We start from the raw sequence: 12,869 nt of genomic DNA, 5'->3' as shown, positions 1-12,869 counted from the left end.
TTCTGTTACACATATTTGCAAATGCATGATTTTATATATATATATATATATATATATATATATATATATATTGTGGTGGGATTCAAATAAATTAACTGTATTGATGACTGTATGGAAGGGCAAACCGACCTTCATCAACAATCACTTCCACTGCGGAGGTAAAAGGCAGAAGATAGGGCTAGGTAGCGGGCGGCGGCTGCGCCCCCTTGGGCTTGCTCCCTGGGCGACGGCACCGCCCGCACCACCCTAGTTACGGCTCTGCGGCAAGCTAATGGTAGAAAGAGCCAGGAAAGGATTACCACTACACTACAAAGTCCTGGAATTTCAGGATAGGCTTGGACGCCCGACCAGGACTCGTGACAATGCTAAGTGTTACTGGTTGATGATTTCACAAAAGCCCACCTGAGCATTCAGACAGGTCTAGTGAGAGTCTTGGATATAAATTTGGTACGGTCATGGGCCTGTCAGATCTTGGCTCCTGTGAGTCAACCCATACAAGATCTCTAAGTAGCTGCCACAACAAACAATGGTTTTTTCATTTTTTTCTTGGAAGTTGATTGAAGATTTTTGTCAGGAGAAGCAAAGACTTTGAATGAGATCCTGACAATTGGACAGGAGGAAGAAGATTAGTGGTCCTATGACAATTCCCAGTGATGATGTCCACACAGCAGTTACTACACTGACGCAAGCATTAGCAGAAGCCACTCAAATAGTGACGATCTGTCAGCTTTTTATAGTACAGATCTGTGTCTCTGATGTTTGTATTTCAGGTGTATCACTGCGGTATCATCCCAGTCCATCCATGAGTGCACATTGTAAATTGAGTCCTTTGGGCTTTTTTGACACCAGTTGAGAAGGGTTTTCAGTAATTTCTACAGCACCTTAAGCCCTTACAGCTGTAGAATGGTGTAATCATGTAACTGATGACCCTGATGACCCTGATGATATACATTGATTGGTGACACTCTTACCTTATATTCCTGTGTCCATGTTGTGACATCTGGTTATGGCTGATCATCCTGTTTTATCACGCTTGCCCCACCAGAAGTTGTACAGAAGGGACAGTCAAAGCTCTTGTATAAAAACTGATTGAACTGGCTTCTGGCAAATGAGGACTACGAGTATTGTCTGGTCAACGTTAACACTTTTTCCAAATGGGTTCGAAGCTGTTCCTAACCTAAATGGCTCGAAAATCTGTGTTAAACGCGCATTGTATTAAAATAAAACTAGTAATAAATACCTAAAACACACAATGCACCCATTTTATTATATGTAAATGTAAAGCACATGTCGTCTCAGATAGTGGAAACAGCCATTTGTGCTCTGCACCATTATACATGACAATGGTGTCTTAAAAATAATTATGGTCCAGTGATGTCAGTAAAGCATTGCTTCCTACTGAAGTTATTCCCTGTATTCTGAATACTGACAAGATGGCTGCTTCCACTGTTATGGGTGCCAAAGGGATGTTATTATTTGTATTTGTGTCATACTAAGAGTAACAGCAAATACATCTCTGCCTATCAGCTGTACTGTTTAAGGCTATTTGGTCCGTTGTTTTCTACCACTTAACTACACAGAACCTTTCACCAGTCTCTTAAGATTTACTGACTTATATAATATGGACATGTATTTAAAATAAAAGAACAGTAAGCTGGTTGGAAAAAGTGTCTCAGAAATTGGAAATAATGGACTTACAACACAACATAGGCAAAAACCGGTGCTTTACTGCATTTTATATCTAGCTCATATTGTCAGTAAGATGTTTATAACTTTTATCTGACAGAGCAGTACCGCCCTCAGACTGTAGAGGGCACTCCATGCTTTGTATCGGGAGCATTGACCACTCAAATGATCGGTACACAAATACAACTTTAACTTTATATTTTCAATATTAGATTTTCTTTTTAATTTCCCACAATGTTAACTGTATCACTATGTGCAACTTTTCTGCATACATTTTAGCCATACTTGCCAACTTTTCCTCGTTGGCTTCAGGGAGATTCCGGGGGAGGGGGGCGTGCAGGGCCGTGGATTGACGAATCACATCATTTTGGTCCGCCCCCTAAACGATTGTCACAATTTTGGCCAATTACAGCAGGATGCGGGGCTAAGATCACACAATATTTGCAACATTAAGCCCTGCCCCCGCCACTTACCTACCTCCGGGAGCCTGGGAGGTATTCCAGACATTCCGGTAGAGTAGTCAACTATGCGTTAAAGAAAAGCAGCTAGTGAATCTCTAGAGACTGAAGTGTCTTGTCACTAGGAGTCTTGCCCAGGATTTCACCAGATGACTGGGCTTACCAGAATAGTGAAGTTCACACAACGGTCCTCTGGTAGCAGGGTGACTAGCGGAACTGATATCACAGCAGATGGAGAGAGAATGCCAATAAATAATAGGAAAGTCAGTGACTTGCAGCAATCTTTGGTCAATGAATCAGCGACTAGCTGATATAATGGAAAGGCAGATGTGAACACGGAGATCAGGATGGACGTGAGTAGATGCAGGGAGGTAGCAGGGAAGTCAGTGGTCTGCGTACAGCAAGTTGTACCATTGCTTATAGTGAAGAGACTTGTCCAGGTGCAGGTAGGTAGCGGGGAAGTCAGTGGTCTGCGGATAGCAAGTTGTACCACTGCTTATGGTGAGAAGACTTGTTCAGGTGAAGGTAGGTAGCGGGGAAGTCAGTGGTCTGCGGATAGCAAGTTGTACCACTGCTTATGGTGAGAAGACTTGTCCAGGTGAAGGTAGGTAGCGGGGAAGTCAGTGGTCTGCGTATAGCAAGTTGTACCACTGCTTATGGTGAGAATACTTGTCCAGGTGAAAGTAGGTAGCGGGGAAGTCAGTGGTCTGCGTATAGAAAGTTGTACCACTGCTTAATAGGTGAGGATGTGTACAAGTGTAGATGAGTAGAAGCATACAAAGATAATAGGATGCAGACACTGGGAGCCCAGAGGAACTTGATCCCAATAGGTATGCAGCGTATCCAACAAAGTCTATATAACGGTATGTGTGGCGCTGCTTGGTAGAGACTTGCTCAGCACAGATATGCAGGCCAATAATGGAAAGTCAATCACAGTTATGCATATAACGACTGAGTAGTACAGTTAACTCCAAACAGGTATGCAGCGTAACAATAACAGTCTATAGCGGGTATGGATACCGCTGCTGAGCGTGGAAACTTGTCCTAGCGGATATGCAGAGTAAACGTAGAAAGTCAATAACAGATAGGCATACCGCTATTCAGTAGAACAGTCTGTCCACAGGGAGATGCAGGAACTGCAGAGACGCTGGACAGCAGAGACGAGTGTAGGAACCACAGGTGAGTAGATCCGGTAATCAGAGTCCAGCTGAGGACACAGGCAGGAAACAGGAGACTATAGCAGGTATGGAAACCAGCGATGAGTAGCACAGGGAATCCACAGGAACTGAAGACACTAGTAGTACACAGGAGATAGTAGCGGGTATGGAAACCAGCGATGAGAAGATCAGGAACACCTTCAGAGACTCACAGGGAATGAGACTCCAAGATCAATGAGGTAATGCACACAGGTGCCTTAAATAGGGAGTTGCCTGATCAACCAATTTGGATTAAAAGCAACAGTCACACGAATACTTGGGAGCTGCGCATGCGCAGACCATTAGGATGGCGGACGGCCGCGGTTCAGGATAGGTGCCGGCAGGAAGGCTAGGAAGCCACGCACCAGCGCAGAGGCACTCACGGTCCGGTGAGTGACATGTCTTTTACATTTCTGTCCCCATTACTGAAGTCATGTTGTCTTACCTGTCAGTCTTTGATTAAATCTTGGTCTCCATGAAAATGGCCACCTCCATAGGCATCAATTTGTGGATATAGGACACAATTTCTGAACTGTGTCATCATGCCACAGATGGCGAAGCCAACCACGTCTTGTACTGGTTCAGCATCAGGGAGAATGTCAGACTCTTCAGGGAGTGAGGGAGATCTCCCCTATTTCAGGGAGTCTCCCTGACATTCAGGGAGAGTTGGCAAGTATGACTTTAGCCATAGATTTCACAAAGGACACCTATCGCACATCATAAATTCACCTTATTAACTTTCCATGATGTGTCACTCTGGAATAGACGTAACAGTGACACCTGCAGGCGGTGCGAAGGTACAGCACACATAAAAGTGGTTGTGGATTAATTCATTACTTTCTAATGCTAAAACTCCCATCGATCTTAATATCCATGTTTAAATATCCCTACAACATTTTTGATTTTCCCTAACAAAATTCTTAAGACTAAATCTCAATATACAAATCACTCCAAGGCATTGGTACAAGACAGTAGCAATTTTTAATAGAACCCATCATTGTGTTCACAAATTATTTTACAAATAATATAATGCACAGAGGATAACACAACTACAATAGCTGTGTTCACAGATGTCTGCTGTACCGTGTCACAGAATGGAATGGCTAGGAACCAATTTTCTAATTCTATACCTTAAAGGGAAACTATATCCTATGATGCTGAATATCCAATCTGCTCTGGATGCTGAACTGGTGAATTCTCCACTGAGTGAGAGTTAGATGATTGGGAGTCCTGCCCTGACAAGATGCTGAAAATATATCACAGGTAGATACAGTATTGTACAGTGTTACATACAAGTCCCCATGCCCTTCTGTAGTATCATATGAAAGACCCACATAGTAGTGTTATTGGGGCTTCAACAAAGCGAATACTAGTGGTAAAAGTAAGTGAATGGAGGAAAATGCGTTCAGGAAAAACAAAACGCACACAGATGCAACACTAATAATACTTCCAGTGGGCCGCCATCACGTGCCAACTAATATGGCAACAGGGGCAATCGCAGGATTTGCAGAGGAAGGTTTCCACACCACGCCGCTAGTGGGCGTGACCAGCATGCATGGGGGCGTAGCTACAATTTTAGACAGTGCTTGGCTACTCTCCAACTCTTCCTATCCCCATAATATACATGGGCAATGGTGCGTGCACTACTGTTAGGTGCACGCAGCTCTCCCTTTTCAAGCAGAGCTGTGTGAAATGGGAGTTGGGTCCAGCCACCTCAATTATACAGTGCCCCAGGCTTGGAGGGGGGTTTCCAGGCACGAGGTACCCCCCCCCCCCCCCTGGTTTGCCTATGGGCAGGATAGCCCTCTTAGATCAGAACCCGTTGGGATGAATTCAGTGCAATCAGAATCTCTGCTCCCAGCTAGGCCCATCTAAATCTGGGCTGCTAGAATGCTTCTAAATCACAGGAAAAAAACAAAGATCAATAGGTACATGGCTTATAAAGCATTCGTGAAATCATGGCACTACCGTTCTGCACACTGCCTTGACTCACCTGCTAACTTGTACAGTACATGGCAATATGGCGATGGGCAGAACAAATAACAATCTATGGCCAACCTGTGGCTCTTCAGGTGTTGTGAAACTACATGTCCCAGCATGCCCTGCCAGCTATCAGCTGGCTATCTACGGGCAAAGCATGCTGGGGCTTGTAGTTTCACAACACCTGGAGAGCCACAGATTGGCCAGGCCCACAATTGGGATCCCTCTCTATGAAAGCCAGGCAAAGGCTGGCTCTTGGTTATCCATGGAGGAACTTATGTACGTGTTCTGATATCTCCATCTCCGAATGGCATTACCAGAACAAAAGCATTTAAAATAATAAAGCAATTTCTAAAGCGCCACTGTTCAAATAAAACTATGTTTATGCACAGAAACTACATTACACCAAGAAGAGGGAAACACCCTTTTATATAAGGAAACAACATTGACCCCTGTGTCTGTGGACTGATAGGTGAAACCTTCTTATAGGTCCTCTCTGCTGAGTCAACATTAAATACAGCAAAACTGTTTATAAACAATATCATGCAATACAGAGCTATTTGAAGATCAAATAAAGGCTGGATCCCAGCGATGGATAATCTGGTAAGTTCAGTAAGTCAGAACCTGTCTGTGTCCAGCTTTGTTCAAAAATATGCATCCGCCCTGATCACTGTTCCACTTAGCGGAGTGGTTCAAAAGGGCAGCTGCTAGTCATGACAATCATACCAGTCAACTGTACCGAGATTGGCAGGACGAGTCGCAATCTACAGACCTTCGGCAAAAGGTGGACGAGGTTGGATACACAGTGGTTGAATGAGGGGTGAGGCTTATTTTATCCCAATTTGGCCTTTATGAATGTTGGCAGGTACACAAGTGTAAATATCCATGTATAATTATATAAGTCATACCTGTTCTCTTCCCTAAACTAGTGAGTCTCGGACATTCCGGGGAGTCGTCAGATTTCTTATTCAACTCCTTCCCACCACCCCTGATTCTCAGGCTCAGAAAGGAGAAAGGCTTCATGAGAGCGTGGGTGTGATTGGGCGGATCGAGTCACTGTTTCGGCAGATCACGGGAGGTTTGTTTTGTCCCTATTTTGCTTTATAAAACATCGAGAGGTATGCGGGTATAAAGGTGTAAACGGACATTGTGATCTTGTACGGAACATTTCTTAGGGTACCTTTCCCTTTAATACTGCAATAAAAACAAGTATGAACGCATATATACAAACGGCGAGCCACGTAACATCGGGGACTCTGTTCTGTGAGGATAGGAAACTTGGTTTGAAAATCTACAAAACACTGTGTCCTAGAAGAGGTGTCAGAGTGGAGACAGAGGGTGGAGCTCATTCTCTGACGTGCATATTGGATGTTAGTCACAGCACCGTTAGGGCCCAGATCTCTGCTGAGGTCTTATACTTGGCTGGTCATACAGTTTGAGGGTATCAGAACATCTGGGGTGACGGGAACAAGGCACGGAGGAGGGTCAGGTAACATATGTGGGTGCATTTCCATGATCCTGTTAGGAAAAGAGAGAGAGAGTCGATGCCACGTATGTTTGTGAACTAGAACATTTACTCCAGCAGTAAACTTTACCTCAGGCCCCAAGTAACGCTCAAGCTGGCTGCCATCCAGGCCCGGCGCTCCCATTAGGCAAGGTTAGGCACTTGCCTAGGGCGCCGGGCTCTGGAGGGCGCCACAGAACTGGAAATTAATTTTAAAACTGTGCGGCGACTGCTGACCATACCTGTCACGGCCGCCGCACAGCATTCAGATGCATGGGGAGGGGGGGAAGAGGCTATTGCTCACCACCGCCGCCTCTCTGCTCCGTCTCCTCCCCTCCACTTACTAGTGTCAGTGAGTGGAGGGGAGGAGACGGAGCAGAGAGGCGGCGGTGGTGAGACAAGGTAAGAAAAGACGGGGTGAGGAGGGAGGAGGGCGCCGATTTTCGCGGGGGAGGGGGGGGGGGGAGAGGGCGCCGATTTTGCCTAGGGCGCCATGGACCCTAGCACCGGCCCTGCTGCCATCATTTAGCCCAGCGAGGCTTACAGCTGTGCAACCTATACATTCCCTCAGAACTAGTGACATCAATGAGGCATAAAGTTTTAATATAACTCCCAGGGCTCTCTAAGCGGGAGTTCATGTGATAGAATCCCCATCATTAGATTATTTTACCTAGTCATAAAATAATTTTTGACATATTTAATACTCCTATTCAGTAAAACCTGGTAAATAATGTGACTATGTGACCTAATAACACATTGACTCTCCGGGGTATATTTACTAAACTGCGGGTTTGAAAAAGTGGAGATGTCGCCTATAGCAACCAATCAGATTCTAGCTGTCATTTTGTAGAATGCACTAAATAAATGACAGCTAGAATCTGATTGGTTGCTATAGGCAACATCTCCACTTTTTCAAACCCGCAGTTTAGTAGATCTAGCCCTTTGTGTTTTTAAATAATACATATGGGGTCCCCACTTATCTTTACCACACTTAACTTATCACGTGCTGGAGGAAGAGGGTTCTCGGACATCTCTTCCAGCTCCTTCTCATGGAAGTCTGCCTCTTCTGGAGTGGAGCTCCCAAAATTGTTCAGCACACAGGTTACCTGAAATTAGAAGAGCCAATCAGAGAAAGCAGTTCCATCGTTGAATGCTCTACGTTCCTTTATCCCGCTCTGTCTTATCTAGTTATACTTTTACGATACAAGTACCTGTCCTTTATATATGTGTTATATAGGAGCATATTTATGAAAGGGTGAAAAGCCTTCTCGGAGATAGGGCTAATTTTCGTTCTGCTCGATACATAAAATGTGGGAAAATAACATTGCTATCGTCAGTGATAACCTGGCAGAGGTAAGTTTTGCGGGCAAAGCCTTCCTCGTACATTTGCAGAACTTGTATCTCAGGATGACAATAACAGAACAAAACCATTGACAAATGCTTAATTCTTCAAATAATGAATCAACCTCATCGATAATTTGTTGTTAAATTGCAGCCGATAAATGATTTGTCATTGTCGAGTTAGGCAGACTTGTCGTCATGAGAGGGCCTACTCTCATGGAATGTCCGGTAGACTTCACTTCTGTGTTCCTCATGGAAAATCCGGTGTTTCTCATGGAATGTCTGATAGACTTCTGTGTTTCTCATGGAATGTCCGATAGACTCCTGTGTTCCTCATGGAATATCCGGTGTTTCTCATAGAATGTCCAGTAGACTTCTGTGTTCATCATGGAATATCCGGTGTTCCTCATGGAATGTCTGATAGACTCCTGTGTTCCTCATGGAATATCTAGTGTTCCTCATGGAATATCCAGTGTTCCTCATGGAATGTCCGGTGTTTCTCATAGAATCTCCGAAAGACTCCTGTGTCCTGTGGAGCCCCCTTGAAGTCCCCCCTCCTCCCTGATCTCTTTTTGCTATTTAAAGCTGTCAGTGAATGGGGGAACTATTATGCACTCGCACATAGCACTTCCACGGCCGAGGGAGAGGTTTTCTGCTGGGTCCCATTGAAAATGACAGGTAACATCATCCTGAGAAAATCAGAGCTTTTCACAACTTCTCAGTCCCCATATTGATATATGGGGTCTGCGTTAAGAAACGTAAAACGGGTTATGGCAGGAGAAATCTATGATCTCTCCTGCGTTGAACCCTTCATAAATTAGCGATGACTGTTTTTTATGGCAGATTGCACTTTAATATATTTAATATATTTAATATATAATGTACTCAATTTATGTTTTGCTCCAAAGATGTGGACACGGCAGACAAATGAATGAACTGGTTAAATCCACTTCGAATTGTTGTTTTATACTCAAGGACTTCTGCGAGCAAAGAAAATCAACGACCTTGTCCTGTACCACTTGTAGCTCACTTAAGTATCTTGTGACCATAACAATATTTTGTTTTCGCAACTTTGGCACTGATGCCAGCACCACAGAGAGGGTCGTGCCATAAAGCGGATTTCTCAATCTAGGTCTATGCCTTAGTCCAAGGTTTGTTTGTTTTTTATTTTCCCCTTCTCTATTACTTACCAGGAAAACGGCGATGGCTGATCCGGTTATGGTGCCGGCGAGAACGTCTCTCCAGTGGTTACGGTATTCAGCCACACGTAGCAGACAAAGGAGCCATGAGGGGGACAGAAGCGCCAGACACAAGGAAGGTTTCACCAAACGGGAGCCCTTTACTTTCAGAACGAGGGTGACGTACATCTGTAAAAGAGCAGTGAGTACATTAGTGGTAATATGCTGCTCTAGTACGTACGGTTCACCCTGCCGGTGGCTCTGTATACTCTACATACTAGTTCACACGTCTAATAAAGCACATGTCAAAAGTAAAGAAAAAGAGGAGACTATTGGCATTATTCTATTTTTAAGACAATATAATATTGACAGTGTAATATTAGTTTAGACAATAAACAACTGTATCAAGAGTACAAAAACTAAATATTTTAACACAAGTATTAAACCACAATAAAATGACTATAATTACAAATGTTCAGACGGTGCATCTATACAAACACAGATCCGCCCGTGTAGAATATATTGCCGAGACGTTTGGGCAGATGCGACCTCTAAGTCCATGTGCAAGGCTATATTCAGCTTAGCCACATGCGTGTGTCCCAAACTGGACACATCCCACCACTGTAACCAAATGTCCAGACGCTCAATGAATGCACCTGGCCAATAACCACACATGAGCAGATCAAGAACATCGGCAAGCCACATGTTCCGGCAGGTCTGACCGGCATCTGACTGTTCCTGAGGACATTGCTGGTGATCATTGTGAGAACATTGCTGGTGATCATTGTGAGGACAATGCTGGTGATCATTGTGAGGACATTGCTGGTGATCATTGTGAGAACATTGCTGGTGATCATTGTGAGGACATTGTTGGTGATCATTGTGAGGACATTGCTGGTGATCATTGTGAGGACATTGCTGGTGATCATTGTGAGGACATTGTTGGTGATCATTGTGTAGACAATGCTGGTGATCATTGTGAGGACAATGCTGGTGATCATTGTGAGGACAATGCTGGTGATCATTGTGAGGACATTGCTGATGATCATTGTGAGGACATTGTTGGTGATCATTGTGAGGACATTGCTGGTGATCATTGTGAGGACATTGCTGGTGATCATTGTGAGGACATTGCTGGTGATCATTGTGTAGACAATGCTGGTGATCATTGTGAGAACATTGCTGGTGATCATTGTGAGAACATTGCTGGTGATCATTGTGAGGACATTGCTGGTGATCATTGTGAGGACATTGCTGGTGATCATTGTGAGAACATTGCTGGTGATCATTGTGAGGACATTGCTGGTGATCATTGTGAGGACATTGTTGGTGATCATTGTGAGAACATTGCTGGTGATCATTGTGAGGACAATGCTGGTGATCATTGTGAGGACATTGCTGGTGATCATTGTGAGGACAATGCTGGTGATCATTGTGAGGACACGCTGGTGATCCCTGTGAGGACATTGTTGGTGATCATTGTGAGGACATTGTTGGTGATCATTGTGAGGACATTGTTGGTGATCATTGTGAGGACATTGCTGGTGATCATTGTGAGGACATTGCTGGTGATCATTGTGAGCCCACATGCAGCAATTTGGGGACAAGCTGGGTGTCCACATTGTGTGTATAGGACTTTCAACTGTTTTAGTAAACGGTTATAATTAACGGTATCCTTGCACTAGTAATCTTGGTTATTTTACTAGATCATTAAACAGTCTGAATTTTATACATATAATTTACAATAATTTAAATAACACAATTTTTTTCTCTTTATTAAAATATGGACTTATATTATCTCAATTAAAATCTTGTTCCAGTGAATTTATTAAAATATGTAAAGTGTATAAGTTAAAACCAGTACTTTGGGAGTAATCTCAGTATTATAATATTTATCTAAAGAGTACTTTGTAATATGTTCTCAAGATAGGAATCAGTGTGGGCTAATTATAGCTGTAAATGGACCCTTGGTAATTATTGATTAAATGGCTGTTAGTTATACTCTTGGACCATGAAGGTATTGTATAGTTGTGGATTTTTGTACTAGACTGGACCAGCAGTGACTCACAGGTTATATAGCACCAAGAGGGGATAATTTGGGGTTTTCTGATAATGTTACACAAATTGGACTCTGGTTCATGGACTAACTGTGAGTCACTGCTGGTCCAGTCTAATTTGGCAAAAATCTGCTAAAACACTAACACAACAATGCACAACTATCCAATAACTTTATGATCCAAGAGCATAACTAACAGCTCTTTAATCAATAATTACCAAGGATCCTATTACAGCTATAATTAGCCCACACTGATTCCTACCTTGAGGACATATTACAACGTACTATTTAGAAAAATATTATAATAATGAGATTACTCTCAACATATGGTATTTAACTCACTATATGGTACATATTTTAATAAATCATCATCATCATCATTTATTTATAAAGCGCCAATAGATTCCTTAACACTTTGGGAACAAACTGTAATAAAACAATACTGAGTATTACATACAGAGAGGTAAGAGGACCCTGCTCGCAAGTTTACAATCTATGGTAATAAATTCACTGAAACATTATTTTCATTGAGATATTATAAGTCCATATTTTAATACAGGAAAATAAAGTTGTGTTTTTTAAATGATTGTAAATAATATGTAATAACATTCAAACTGCTTAGTGTTTGTGTGGGGCCATTTACTCTCTCTTCTGTCTCTGTGAATTTATATTGTTTCAAATGGTAGCCCCTCCCCGTGACTATAAAAAAATGTTTACAATAAACGGATAGGATATAACCAATGTTATATAACTTTAAGATCTGTGCGTTAACAATTACATTCATTGGTAGATATATAGCGGTGATATCCTTTGTTTGTTTCGCTAGATGTCTGATGTCTCAGGTCTCGTTGTACCAGAACTACCTTCCTGTATCTCCCTTTTCGGACCTTCAATGCATCATCGTCATCAACATTTATTTATATAGCGACAGCAAATTCCGTAGCGCTTTACAATTGGGAACAAACAGAAATAAAACAATACTGGGTAATAATTACAGGCAGAGAGGTAAGAGGTCCCTGCTCGCAATCCACACAGAATGCTGCATCTAGGCTCATCTTCCTGTCCTGACACTTCTCTTCCGCTTCTCCTCTGCATAAATCCCTTCATTGGCTCCCTATCCATTTCAGAATTCAGTTCAAGCTCCTTACTGTCTCACATACAAAGCCCTTACCCACTCTACCCCCTTTACATCTCTGACCTTGTCTCGAGGTACATACCTACCAGGCCACTCTGCTCTGCCTCTGACCTCCGCCCCAGTTCACCTTTCATTACCTCTTCCCTTGCTTGCCCCCAAGACTTCTGCCGTGCTGCCCCTAATCTTTGGAACTCCCTACCCTGCCTCACTCGACTCTCCCCCAACCTTCAGTCCTTCAAACGCTCACTCAAAACTCACCTTTTCAAGCTCGCCTATCCTACCACCTCCTGACCATCTTATCCATCACCTCCTGTTCATCGTCTGCCATCTCCATT

The 12,869-nt window shown here is 43.2% G+C and overlaps 1 protein-coding gene across 5 annotated transcripts in view; it reads right to left on the bottom strand.

Annotated features, from left to right (window-relative positions):
• Positions 1-4,302: 4,302 nt before the first annotated feature.
• Positions 4,303-12,869, bottom strand: part of PLPPR2 (phospholipid phosphatase related 2) — a 39,734-nt gene continuing 31,167 nt past the window's right edge. For 4 of the 5 annotated variants that reach the window (XM_075206679.1, XM_075206678.1, XM_075206677.1 and 1 more), the window contains 3 exons: positions 9,356-9,532; positions 7,821-7,930; positions 4,303-6,838 (listed from right to left, as the gene is read on the bottom strand). In XM_075206679.1, the coding sequence (XP_075062780.1) occupies positions 6,733-6,838; positions 7,821-7,930; positions 9,356-9,532 (393 nt within the window). In that variant the 3' untranslated portion in view covers positions 4,303-6,732. The remainder of the gene's footprint in view (positions 6,839-7,820; positions 7,931-9,355; positions 9,533-12,869) is intronic. The other variant, XR_012691167.1, reaches the window with a different exon arrangement.

The sequence above is a fragment of the Mixophyes fleayi genome, chromosome 4 (assembly GCF_038048845.1).
Source record: "Mixophyes fleayi isolate aMixFle1 chromosome 4, aMixFle1.hap1, whole genome shotgun sequence".
NCBI lineage: Eukaryota > Metazoa > Chordata > Amphibia > Anura > Limnodynastidae > Mixophyes > Mixophyes fleayi.
This window is presented reverse-complemented; position numbering and strand designations above follow the sequence as displayed.